Here is a 14708-nt window from a genome sequence, read left to right as displayed (position 1 = left end):
TGTAACAACGTGAACCTCAGGTACTTCCGTTATCAGCACAAAGTACCACAAGGTATCTGGACACAAAATTGACATGTAGCTGGACGTAAACAGCCACATGTAAGTTGTAAGTACAATAAAAGTTATTGTTGTTGATATTTGACATGTAGGCTGAGACAAAATCTGATATTGACTCTTCATTTTGAATACGTTTTTACCATTTCTCATATCGTTGGTTCACTTCCCCTTCCCCTGAGATGACTGCTGATCTTCTGGCTGGTAGGCTATGATGTTCGGTTTACTGGACGCGTTTCTCGCTTCGTTTTACAGCTAATAATGTGGTTGGTAGTTTGTCATTTTTCGCAAAATTTGTGTGTTCCTTGCAACCCTACCGTGCGCTGTTTCGCCGCAGGAAATTACGTCACAGATACGATCAAATGTTGTGTTGGGTTGCCAGCATCCAGGCGGCAAAACGGTCTTTTTTGAACGGCTGTAGCGTCGAATTGACGCACCAACGTGAAAAATGTTACTGAGAAAAGTTGTTTGTTTTGATGTCCTCTACACGAATCTGTGGTCCGTGGGCGCCATTAAAATGACACCCTGTATATATATATATATATATATATATATACAGGGTGTTGCAAAATACCTGTTACAACGCTTGGGAGGTGATTCGACAAGTAAAAACAAGGAAAAAATGCCATGTGAAAAAATGTCGAAATCCGCACCGTTTGCGAGTGACAGGCGTGCGAAAATCGCCTCACACCATGTGTAAAGTACAATAACTCAAGAAGGAAGAAATATATCAATGTCGGATTAAAAGAATAAAAAGAAAGTCGTGCCTGACGAATACAATGGTGCATCAATTGAGGCCCAGTGTAAATTGCGCAAGGGGACTCTCAAAGAAAGTGGGGAATCCCCTGATGGAAATACAAGAAATTTACTATTATTTTCTACATAATGTTGAGATCGGAATGTAGACAGTAAAAAATGCCGACGTATGTCCACATGTCCCACTACTGCTGGGACACCGTCCCACACTCGGGAAATAGGAAATTCACTCGAAAATGACGCTATGCCATCATATTACGCTCAGATTGATTTCAGCTAATTGATACAGAAAGCCCCACTAGAGGCGCTGTGAGTGTAGGTCACCTGTTATGTATTAGTGTTGGTGGATACTACGTAGAGAGTGTAGTCGACCGTTGTTTTTCCTGTCTTGTTCTGCGTCTCGCATCGTGGAGTTTAGTCTGGCGTGTGTGTATGGTTGAATTGCGCCAAGGAATATTGTACGTAGAGTACGTATTCCCGTGTTCTTTGTCGGTTTGCAACAACTGCGTGGATACCTGTGTGACATTACGTGGGTGCTAATCACGGTAGTTGTGATCCGTCACTCGGAGGGAAAGTGCCCCTGTTGCTGGGCAGTTCTCGAACAGGACAATGGTGGAGTACTCTACCCACGAGCTTGCTGATATGCATCTCGTTTATGAAGAGGCAAACCGAAACAGCCGTGAAGAACGGCGTTCGTATCACGAACGTTTTTCCAATAGGCGGTTACCAGCACATGCACTCTTTCAAAGACTTGATGCTCGACTGCGTGAAACTGTACCCCGTAGGTGGGATTGTGGAAGACCCCACACTGTGCAATTTGAAGAGGACGTGTTGGACGCGATACGAGACCGTCCTGACACCAGCACACGTGTCATTGCTCGTACTCAACAAACCCACCATAGCAACGTGTTCCGCGTTCTTCAGGAGGAGGGATTGCACCCATACAAATTGCATAAGGTGCACCACATACTGCCCACGGACTTTCCCCATCGCTTGGATTTCTGCCAATGGTACGTGCAACAAACTCTTGCCATTCCAGATTTCCCAACAAGAGTTTTGTGGACCGATGAGGCAATATTCACCAGGGACGGCATGTTCAATAGCCACAACAGCCACGTCTGGGATATGGACAATCCGCATGCAATCATTGTGCGCCATCATCAACATAGGTTCGCAGTGAATGTGTGGTGTGGCATAGTAGGTGACCACTTGATAGGCCCGTACATTTTGCCCTTTACTTTGTGTGGTGGGAATTATCGGGTGTTTCTACATGACGTATTGCCTGAACTTTTGGAAAACGTGCCACTGGCAGGTAGACAACATAACTGGTTTCAACACGACGGCGCCCCCGCACATTTCGACCGGAGAGCCAGGGCCTTACTCAACGATATTTTCGGCGATCGTTGGATTGGCAGGGGTGGACCTTTACAGTGGCCACCTCGTTCCCCCGACCCCACACCACTGGATTTCTTAGTGTGGGGAGAAATGAAAAGGCTCGTGTATGAAACCCCCTTGGAAAGTGCTGAGGATCTCGTTGCTCGTGTTAGTGCCGCTGCTGGGACAATTGTTGACATGAAAGAGGAATTTGCGCGTACCAGACAATCAGTGCTTCGCCGATGTCATCTTTGTCTTGAAGTCAATGGCGGACATTTTCAACAAAGTCTCTGAGTATACCGGTGTTTGTGAGCCCCTATCAGCACCGCATAGTGTCCTTTAGTGAAACGTGCGAGTGAAGATGCTGGATATCGCTGTACATCATACCGTTGATCTGCATGTGCGGAGGTTGTGCGCTTCTCAGTGGAATCCCTTCCAGATGCTGTGCCTGGAAATGTTACATGCCATTGTGTGCGTTTTCTCGCCATTCTCCGTCTTCATTCCTTCGAGGATTTCCCACTTTCTTTGGGGAGCTCTCTTGTAGTATACGTATGTACAGCCTGCTTTTGTTTTTCGTACTGCAAAGTAGTGTGTCAACATTAAGGGATTGAAAACGTTTTTTTATGATTTTCCCGTATTTTTTTCCATTTGGGATGGTGTCCCAGCAGTAGTGAGACATGCGACAAATTGGTTTCTTTTCTCCTTCGTACCGCAATGTGGACCGTGTACAACAGGAGATTTGCAGTTATTTTCCTATTTCCCGGGTGTGGGACGGTGTCCCAGCAGTAGTGGGACATGTGGACATACGTCGCCATTTTTTACTGGCTACATTCCGATCTCAACATTATGTTGAAGATAGTAGTAAATTTCTTGTATTTTCCATCAGGGGATTCTCCACTTTCTTTGAGAGTACCCTTGCGCAATTTACACTGGGCCTCAATTGATGCACCATTGTATTCGCCAGGTACGATTTTGTTTGTATTATTTTATTCCGACATTGATATCTTTCTTCCTTCTTGAGTTATTGTGCCATAAACATGGTGTGAGGCGATTTTCGCACGCCTGTCACTCGAAAACGGTGCCGATTTCGACATTTTTTCACATGGCATTTTTTCCTTGTTTTTACTTGTCGAATCACCTCCCAAGCGTTGTAACAGGTATTTTGCAACACCCTGTATATATATATATATATATATATATTTACTTTTAGCACAATATCATTCTTAACTGAAATGTTTGGCAATAGATTAAAACACTTTGTATGAGGTTTGAGGTTCCCTTGTTGGACACTATTATTGCCTTAATCTGTGATTTTAAAGTAAAATGAGTATAAAAAAAAACAAAAAAAAACAAAACTGATGTACACAAGACACAACTATATTTTCAGATGCTGGCCAACTATTGTGCAAGGCCCACTCTGAAAGGAGGTGAATGACTTATGCAGAAAAACTTTGTGGTGTATTTTATAGCTATAGGCTAACCTTGAAATAAAAAATGGAAGAAAACTACATTAGCACTTAACTGCTTTTTCCCTTTGCTTCAATAGTTTAATCCACCAAACAACGGGTTTTATCAAATTATTCAACTACTCTGACAATTTATGGAAAATCAACCTTTCATTTTCAAAGTGAAAATTATTTTTAGTTAATTTTAGATAATTTTTTTTATAGCTTTTTTAGGTCATCAACTTCAGAGACCTAGTTATAAAGAATGTTACCTCCTCATATGCTTAAAGCAATATTTTACTAGAAATTTGTTTAAAAGTGATTGATTTGTTAGTTTGTGTTGTCCACAACTACAGAACTTTCTAGTCTCAAAAATAAAAATTAGAACAGAGTTGCTTCTTAATACTTGACTTTACCTGCTGAATGTAGCATGCTGGATGCCCTCTGTACCAGCGAGGAGGAAGACCATCCGTGTTGGTCTGTGACGATCCACCCTCCCACGACCCATTGACTGGAACGGTGAAATTGGTTACCGGGGTTGAAAATCCCTGAGGGACATTGCCTGGCAAGGGAAGATTCAGCAGAGGATAGCTGGAACAAAACAAAATAGAATTAATCAGAGAGGGTAGCCAACTAAATAATGTACTAAATACAAACAATTTTCTACTTTATGTGAATAACATACCACTTTCTAAAGTTTTCAAATGAAGTCTTTGCCAGTAGCCTTCAATATATGGTTTGATGTATGCATCATTTTACTTTTTTTTTCAAAATAAAATGGGAAGTTTATTCAACTCTATGTAGTACAAACAGCCCAAGTATGTGACTGAATCTTCAGATACTAAAACAAATTCAAACTGTATTTACTAATTTACATTTTCTCCAGTGCACTGAAGTTGCCTCAGTAGCCTAATGCAATAAGTAGTTTCCGCCATTTGGCTTGTAACGGTCGCTGATAGGTAGTGCATAGGTCTGCTGCCAGGTTCTTGCACAGGACAGAGGGGTGTAATACCTGTGAACCACAGTGCACTTTGCCAACAGCTGTCAGCATATGTGCAGACAGCATGGAGAGCGATCAATAGGGACACAAATTTATGGTAAATAAAAACTGAGGAGAGCGGTAAATAAAATGTTAGATCAGCGGTATATACCAGCGGTGAAAAAAAAAAAAATTGCACACACTTTTTCATTATGAGAGGAAACAACATACAAAGAGCTATAAATTGATAAACTACTTCATTTTTATATACTGTACACATGCACAAGTACTTAGCTGTCCAACCAAAAATAAAACATCAACACAAAATCACTTCATTTCTAAATTGCATATCTCAAGTGATTTATTCATTGTATGTATTTAAAGGATATCCTTGCTGTCCAACAAATAAAATAATCACTACTGCACATACACAAACACATGTTAAAAATCACATGATGATAAACAAAATTCATTCATGACTGAACACCAATGACACCATTATTTCCCTTGATGTGCGGGAACAGACTAATCTTATCGCTGCTACAGCTAGCAAGTTCAATGAAACTGGAAGTTGAGTAGACATTCGGGGGAAGAAAGGAATGCAGCTTGACAGGGAGTGAAGTTTTCGAACTGAGATTATGTGCATGGGAAATCCCAATCTGCAGCGTCTTCCTGATGCGATCGAAGATAAAACGTTCTTCAGCTGCAAGTGGTAGGAAACTTTAGGCAATCCTTTCGTTACAAATCAACAGTTTGCGCGCAAAACCTCGATTGCCGGTTTTTCCGTGTTTTCTACTTAATTTGATGATATTTCACGGTTATTTTGCAAAAAAGCGTTCATTTCGTGGAAAAGCACACATTTCGCATTACTTCGCGAATAAAACTCATGCATATTTCATCATTGGGGGTGTAGTTACGTGCAGAATGTTCAAAATTGCATCTTTTTTTCACATTTCGCGATTTCGCGCATCGCGAAAATTCAATGTCCCTAGCGATCAACATAAACAGTGCTGGACGATGTGGTTTCTCTGGAAGGAGGGTGTAAACCACAGCAGAGATTTACAGGCAATTGGTAGCAGTGTGTGAAGATCATGCACCGTCGTGAAAAACAGTGTATAACTGGGTGGATTGCTCAAAATAGAGCAGCACACCAGAAAAGGGAACCAGTTCCGAAAGGAAAGTGACAGTGATTTTGCCAGTCACCCTCTTGCGAGTGAAATAGCTTACTCAGGAGAACGTTCTCTGAAATAAAAGTGGCCAAGGGACTCACCAGAGTCACCCTGCATCGCATCGTGCACGAACTTCTTAAACTGGGGACGGTGTCCGACAGTGGGCTCCAAAAGCTCTGAAGGCAGTGTGAGGACGTGAGTCACGATCTCCTGCAATGCCACAACCAGGATCCAGAAGGCTACGCGTCCAAATTTGTGACCAGCAACGAGACTTAGCTCCATTACCATGAACCGGAGTCCAAACCCCAATCCATGCAGTGGCAGCATAAAGGGAGCCCCCGCCGAGGAGTTGCAGATAGCACCCTCGGCAGGCAAACTTATTGCTACGGTGTTTTGGGACAAGGATGGCATCCTCCTGATTGACTGGCTGTAACGAGGGACTACGGTGAACAGCATGGCATATGTGAGCACCCTTCGGCACTTGTACCAGCCAAATTCAAAGGAAGAGGGCAGGGATATGGGTGCAAAGTGCGCTCCTGGAGCATGACAATGCACGACCTCACACGAGTCTTGAGATGACTGCCGTCTTCGCTACTATGAGCTTCCAGGAGTTATCACACCCACCGTATTCTCCTGACTTAGCCCACCCACCGTATTCTCCTGACTTAGCCCTTCTGATTATCACCTGTTCAGTGCTTTAAAGAAACCTCTGTGTGGACATCATTTCGCAGACGTCGAGGACCTGCAAGCAGCTGTCCGGACGTGAGTGCAACACACTCTAACAAAGTGGTTCCAGGAGAGCCTGGAGATGTTGCCACAAAGCTGGAGCAAGTGCATAGAGCTGAAGGGACACTACATTGCAAAGGTAGACATATTTACCGAGGTGTAACTATTCTGTGAGAGTGCAACAACAACAAAAAAGTGTAAATCAATATGGAACGCCCCTGGTATAATAGATATATAAAGCATAAAAAAATTTAGAGTATTTCAGTTTTCATAATTTAACTGAATTTATTATTAAATTCTAATCAGTCTGTACATATGAAGGTTTTAAAATTTACTTATTGTTAATTAGGACATGAAAATAAATGATAATATACATTAAGACAAGAAATGTAAAAATATTGACACTGGATCTGGGAGTGAAGATCATTTGCTTGGCAGCAAGTTTTGGTCCAAATCAGAGTAAGCTACTATTAATAGAGTTGCAAAAATGCCAGCGTTCTTGAATGAATGGGTTTTTTCAGATAAAAAAAACTGAAATTTTGGCTTTTTACCAGTTACAGCTAACCTATTTCACTTGAAGTTATTGTTATGAGTTTACAAGTTTGTAGTGATATATTTTACAACTAGCTAAAACAAAATTACATCATGTAGCAGCCAAAAGACAATTACTGGCCAATCCCAGTTGACACATATTGCATACTGGTTAAGATACAATTTTAACCGTAGCAAACCAGGGAGTTGGGGGGGGGGGAGGGCTTCACAGACTCACCACCTCTATCTTTTAGATTTTCAACTGTTTGAAAATAATAAATTACATTGTTTCCTAGGATGTTCCCAATATTTCTTACTTTTGCTCATAAAAACATAAATGTAATGTAATTAGGAGGTAAAATGCACTTGGTTGGCATATCAAGCGCCATATTTGAATGTATCTCATTTGAGACACTCACGCCAGTGACAGTGTATAATTGGTTGGCAATGATTTTAATTATTATATTTAATAAACAAATACACTTTTGCAAACTAAAAAAGCATTAATAAATTTTATGAATTTTGTGAGTTTTAGCGAATGATAAAATATAGCATATGTACTAATTGGTTATTATTTTTTATTAATGATAGTAATTTTTGTAATTATGTATTATAATTAATAAATAACTGCTTATGTAATCAGCAAAAGAAGCAGTGATTCAATAATAAAATGGTTTCTTGAATTTTAGTGATAAAAAAGTGTGGGCCTGTGAGTCGCCCTCCGGTATGTACGTTTCTCGTACGGCACGGGTAAGCTAGGGATAAAAATGAAAAACATGTAGTCCTGACAGGCCCGTAGCCAGGCAGGGGCCAGGGGGGGCTCCCCCACCTGGCATTGCCGTCAGCACCCTTGACATTAGGTAAAACTATTTTGTATAATTTGTGAAAATGTAGACAGCGCATATTATTTTGATCACAACTTTGGTGAAGTATAAATTCACATAACATGAACAGCAGTGTATTACATTATTCATCTGTACCTTCGTTCCCCCTGTTGCAACCTCCCTTTTACACAAAATCTGTGACTTTGATGTCATCATGTAAATTCCCTCTGCATCTACGTCAACGGACCCACCAACAATATCCAACATAAAGCTACCACTTCTGTTTTCTGTTGTACGCAGACGACCTGGTACTGATTTCGTACACAACAGGTCTAGACGTATTACATGGATATTGCGAGAAGTGGGCCTTGCGAGTAAATATCAAGAAGACCAAAATAATGGTATTTAAGAATGGGTATGTATTTGGTAAGGAGGGATAAGTGTCAATAGGGTGAAACAGTACGATTATTTAGGCATGGTGATGACAATGACGGGCAGGTGGGCAAGGCACGTTAACAGGAATAAATGTAAAGCAATGTTTGCGTTGGAAAAAACAAGAAAAATAAAATACAATGTACCAAATATACCAATCAAAACTCTGGAGGCGGTCTAAGAGGCTACATTAAGGCAACACTGTTAAGTGGGGGTAATGGGAGGCAATGGGAAGCAAAGATAAAGAAGGAATTATATGGTATAGGGCTGGGATGGGTGTGGGAAGAGGGAGTAGAGGGGAGAATTGATATGCAGATCCTAGGGGCCATACGTGCCAGACTGGAAGACATTAAGAAACAGAAAATTTTGGCAGATTTAGGTGAAAAAATATCGTTAACATCAGCGAAAATAGTGGATACGGATCGAGAATGGGGAAGGAGGAACTACGTGGATTTGTGTGGGGCAAAAGAAAAGTCAGGATTGGCCTGGTTCAGACTGGGGGATGTACACAAGTTAAACTTAAACGGGAGGACGGGAGCGTAGAATGCCCGCTATGCGGTGAATACGAGACGAAATTTCACATTCTCCTCCAGTGCAAAGAAACAGGGGAGGAAAGACAAAATATATCAGGGAAATAAATGAAGCTTAAATTGAGAATATAATGACAACCGTTATTCGGAGGGAGAGACCGAAAGGGAGGGAGACGCAAATAAGGAATCTGGGAACTTTCCTACACTATGTCTGGGCAAAGAGAGCAAAGAAGCTCAGTGAGGAAAGCGAAAATGTGTGAAAGGGGTGCCTACTAAATAAATAAATCTGAGAAAATTTAGGAATGACTCGGGTAACAGTGCAAGTGTAGTGAAAGAATGGAAATGAAAGACTGTGTTTGTGAACTCCCAAGCAGTGTGAATGTGGAAGTTGAGAGTAGGAAGGGTGCAGGAAAATTGAACTAAAATTTTTCATCCTCGTATAGTATGCACAGCTGTAAAGACTCATACGTGAAAATAAATTGTATTCTACAAAGGTCAACAGATCCCAAGTTTTGGGAGCGAAGGGTAGTTTCATTGCTTCGGCCAGGGGTGGAATGTACAGTAGGCAATATGATTGAATTTTTCTTGTGTGATTATAAATATCTGTATCATCAAAAGTAGTATGGATTGTGTAGTAAGGGATGATTTCAATAGTAGTTAATTAACACTTAAAGCGATGTTTTTGTATATTTCTAAATTTTATGTAACGTAATGACCCCCCCCCCCACTCACACAATTTACCTTCATTTAACACTGTTAAACTTTTGTTTACAAAGCCCCCCCTGATAATCTGTGAGTCCCCCCTGGAGATCAATTCTAGCTACGGGCCTGAGTCCTGGTGAGCAATTCTGACAATGCAATGGACTTAAAACAATTTTACATGTTTGTGTCTCAATTTAAATGTTGGATGTCAAAAAATATGAAACAAATGTTAATATCAAAATATTCGATGTTTCGGGACAATTAAAAATCTTTATTGTTCACAACACATATGCAGAAGTATATGTATTACGTGAATGTGTATATATCCTGTTTAACGGAGCTTTCAGATGGAAGCGACACGCGGCTCTTGGAAACCAACCCTTTGAAGTAAATGCGATATTTAGAACCGAAGCAACATAAGCTGCAAGTGTCTCTTGTCACTTGATCTGTACAGTTTTCTCAGGGAAGCAACAAGTGACATGTGTCACTTGGAAGCAGACCCTCAGTAATCCATTCAACCTTTTGAACCGAAGTGCGACAACAAGCTAAACATGTTACTTGCATGTTGCTCGGACTATACTGTTATCTCAATGGTGTGCATCGTGCCGCTTCAGTCTCTTGTTCTTGCATGCACGGTGAATGCCATGCTTTATACTGAAGGAGACTGTCCCTTGTCATATGTGACTTGTATGAAAGCTCCAGTGCCACACATCGTGTCGTCTCGGTCATGTTTCTGCATGTGTGATGAATGCTTGTTTATAGACTGAAGGGGTCCATGTTGCTCGTCACTTCAATGTTACACCTCCACTGTATGTGTTGCTTCAGTCTGAACGTTCTCTATACTTAACAAGATTGTTAGTTACTTCATCAAAGAGTAAGATTTAATTTAGCCTGTAAATTACAGAAAACAAACTGCAAGTACAGTTGGAAAAAATCTGGCATTTCGATAGAAGGTTCCTTTCATAATCATGAATGGCCTCTGGAGTGGCATAAAGTAATGCTGTTGCCTTTTAATAAGAAAGGGATATGAGGTTCAACCCTCAGTGGAGGCAGAATGCTTCAGATTTCATTTCAAACTGTAGGTTCAGTCCAGATTTCTTAAAGAGATTTTCCTTTTGCCATTTGCGGCCAGTCTTGTTTATGTCTGCTTCCATTTTAGTGCCAGTGTTTTTCAACCTCCGGTTTGCAAAAGGTCTGTTGCACCCAGGGGTTGACGACTAATTTAAATCTAATTTTATATTTGACAGCAAGTCTATACATAATTGAACTAATTATACCATAGTTGATATATTAATATTAGTTAAGGGCACATATTAATTTCCATATAAACTTTAAAGATCAGAGATGTTTGATTGATTGATTGAATTGTTGTTTTAAGTCCACTTTATGCACAGAAAGGCTAATCTGGACTGCACCTACAGTTTAAAGTGGGATCTGAACCACTATGTGCCTCCACCAGGTATCGAACCTGGGACCCCTTGATTACAAGGAGAGGACGCTACCACTGTGCCATAGGGGAGGCCCCTAAAGATCAGAGATGTATTTATGAGTGAAATTGTTGGGATCAGGACACTGACTTGTAACAAATAAATTTACTGGGCAGTGGTCTCACACAGGTTGACCCAAAATACATTACTAGTTGCTCCGTGACCAGGTTTAGCGGTCATTTAACCAAATTTTACATAATGTACTGGAAATCCAGAATACAAATATATTTTATTGATCACAAAATTTAATGTAAAGATATTTGATACTAGATTTTCAAAAGGTAAAGCAGTATATTCTTTTCTGCTTCATGTACGTGTTCGTATAACAAATTCAAACTTTGAAAATCATATCATACTATTAGGTTGTATTAAAAACACACACAAAACTACTCTAGTTATGTAAATATGTTTATACTACATCGATATATTTAATAAGCCTACTGAAATATGAAGATAACACTCTGAAGAACCGTCCATTCAAAAAAGGCAGCTTTCTTGAAAACACTATTGATATCTGGCTACGAATTTTATATTGTAAATTGTATTTTATATTTAGAAATGTGTGTCTATTTTATAGTAGGGAGATAAACGAAAACCATGGAACAGGAAAAATACTGCCAACTCCTGTATTTCCATTGATTTCAGACACTTTTGTGAAAAAAAGCCGAAAAAAGCCCAACCAAAAAAGCCAGGGGGGGAAGAACTTTGGTTTTTCCCAAAAAGCTGGGTTTTTTTCGACCACTTCCAACTCTATTAATTTTATCCTTGAGGTTAATATTTTGATACAGACAAATGAAAATATTCTGACAATTATTACATAATAATGACAGGGAAAGTGCAGTGATTAAAGTAAAGAACTGAAAACATCTGTAGGTAAAAAAAAAGTCTGTAGAGGTATACAGATAAGGAAATTATTTCTGTAGCTTATCACATAAAACAATATCCATACACTTTTCCTTTATTACATAGTATTACCTAAAGGTTCTTTTTAACCTGATCCCTCCCATCAGATAATGATCTGATAGAGATAACAGCTTCCGTAACAGTTTGTTGAGTCTCGCAATATTTTAACCCAGTAGTATAAAGTCACCATGCCGTCAAGTACTTTTTTATCTAGCAGCATGGTGATTGTACAAGGTAAAGGAAAAATTTTTATTACCGAAAGGGAAAACACAAGAGATTAAAAAGTTATGAAACTTTATCTATGATTGCTTTAGGTATTATCTGATTGTGGCCTTGGGAAGGCATTTTTTTTTATGAAGCACTGTACCTATTTTCCTAGTATAAAAGTAACCAAGAAGCTGATAAAACAAAAGCAATGTCAACACGATATACAAGGAAAAAGACACACATATGTACCTCTACAAACATGGTTTCAAGTTGACACGGTACCCAACAGCACTCCAAAAACTGGCAGAGGGGATTAGGATTTTATTCATAAAGTCAGACTGGATTGTAATTTTGAAGCACATGCTCACTGGACTGCGTATATTTAAGGGGGAAGGAATTGTTTTAGTTCTCTTTTACCCAATTAGGTTAGGACATGCTGACTTTTGGTCTGTGCCGGCAAAGTAAATTTAAAAAATGTGTCTACTTTCAAACCACCACTACGACATTACTAATGCTGAAAAAAATCTGTAGAGAATTTCTTCTAAAGCATTCAAGTAATCTTTTTATTTGTTTCCACTGTTGTCTCAACGCTTGTGGTAAAAAATAGGTGATACTGACCATCATAAATACCTAAACGAAAGCAAAGGAAACATGAAGATTAACTATGTTTCGGAATTTGGTTCACAGCGGTTTTCCGAAAGGAGCACACATACATGATTTTCAAAAATGACTGTTTGTGCAGGTCAATTGTCCAGCATAGCCCTAATTGTGACAACAAAGGCAAACTAACAGGACTGAAAGCCCATACGTGGAATGTGATTTGAACCCAGAATGTAAGTTAAGTTTTTGCCCCCTGAAGTGGCATGAATCTACCATGGTGATTTCGTAACTTCAAGAGAATTAAAATGAAACATTGTGCAGCACTGATGGGCAGGGGAGTTGAGTCATCAACTTCAGATATTGCCACCGAAGGTTGTAGGTTTGAGTCCCTATCTGGAAATGAATGTTCCTTGTGAATGTCCCTTCATCCATTTCATTTAATCATCATTCATCTTCATAATCATGGCAAAGTGGGTACCACAGGGGTACGATGCCAGGGGTCCTGGATTAGAATCCTAGTCTGGGAATGGGCATTCTTTTCGAGTGTCCCTTCATCAATTTAATCTAATCATCACTCATCGTATTTGTCGTAATTAGACAAAAGTAGCATATAAGAGACTGTAAATAGCAAAAATCAAATCATATTCACTATGTTTAACCTCAAGAGGCAGAAAAGCCATAAAGTACAAAAAAAAATTTAAAGCAAATAACCATGTAAAAGTGTGTACTGTTTTACTACAATAATTTTGCAGTATGCATGCAGACTTTTAAGAACATTAATTTACTTGTAAATTTGTCAAGGTGAAAGTTGGCAACACTTTATCTGACTTGCACTGTCTGCATGTGGATTGCAGTGTCTTGGTGTAAAGGTTTCAGCTGCTGAAAAGACTTGTGAAGAATAGTCTTCAACTACATTATCTTTCAACTGAACCTTATATACAGAGATTAATACAGCATAAGAAATAATGCATAATTAAGTGTTAGAGCTTAATTCCTGTACAGGCTTTTTACAAATTCTAAAAGTTTAATTTCATTTATGTATTTACACTATCCCACATGACATCACTTACACCCACAGCTAATGAAAAAGGAATGAAGCAAATAGTCTCATTATGGAGTGTCTCGAGCTTAAAAAATGTATGTTGAAACAGAGTTCTGGAGCTATTATTTTTGACACTTGTACTGAAATAAGTTCCTTCTTGGATGGTAGGACCTTCAATAAGAACTGAAGGAAGTTAAACGCTACTTGGTATTCCTCAGTCACTGTAAGCAAATGCTGAGATGGTAAAATTGTTTCATTATCCTAGCTTTTTGAAATTTAGAAATTTGTGGAATTGTAATACGAAAGAAATGCAAAATTCAAATGATTAATGTTAATTACTGGTAAATAACTCAAACAATGGTAAAGTGATCAACAGTTAATATATCAAACTAGGATGATTTTTAATATTAAGTATAAAATGCACAAATGCTAGTGTCTTTCAACAACTACATAACAATAATAAATTTCTTGTGTACAAGTAAGTGATGTAAATCAAGTCAACTAGCGAAATAAAATTGGTTCCATTTTTAAAATGAATTTCCAAGGTTTTTAACCATATTTTTACTGTTCTACAATCAAATTCTATCATTCTTTGGCCAATATGGGCTTTTATTTGCTGATAATGTTCTGGCACAGGCACTGTGGAGATTCAGCGAACACAGAGACACAGTCGATAATGCTTTGAGAGATAAGTGGGTCAAGGTCCACACCTCCTTACCATTACAGCAGATTCAATTAAAGCTTATCAATTATATTTTCACACACGGAGAAAAAATATCCCATTTTTTTAGTTTTCAAAATAAAACCAATTCCACACTTACGTAATTAAGTTTCACCATAAACTCTACTAAAGCAATACAATATTACAATTTATTAGAGCTGCCCTGATACCAGTGGTGTATCAGTCGGAATTTCTTATCACCGATACTAGTAGATATTTTTTTGGA

At 39.1% G+C, this 14708-nt stretch overlaps 1 protein-coding gene across 2 annotated transcripts in view; it reads right to left on the bottom strand.

The window, feature by feature from the left end:
• Positions 1 to 14708, bottom strand: part of SCAP (SREBP cleavage activating protein) — a 118590-nt gene that overhangs the window by 55028 nt on the left and 48854 nt on the right. For both annotated transcript variants that reach the window (XM_083132178.1, XM_083132179.1), the window contains exon 3: positions 4046 to 4220. In XM_083132178.1, the coding sequence (XP_082988304.1) occupies positions 4046 to 4220 (175 nt within the window). The remainder of the gene's footprint in view (positions 1 to 4045; positions 4221 to 14708) is intronic.

The sequence above is a fragment of the Lepisma saccharinum genome, chromosome 12 (assembly GCF_977018435.1).
Source record: "Lepisma saccharinum chromosome 12, izLepSacc3.1, whole genome shotgun sequence".
Lineage (NCBI taxonomy): Eukaryota > Metazoa > Arthropoda > Insecta > Zygentoma > Lepismatidae > Lepisma > Lepisma saccharinum.
The sequence above is the reverse complement of the archived record's forward strand: the minus strand, read 5'-3'. Positions and strand labels throughout refer to the sequence as shown.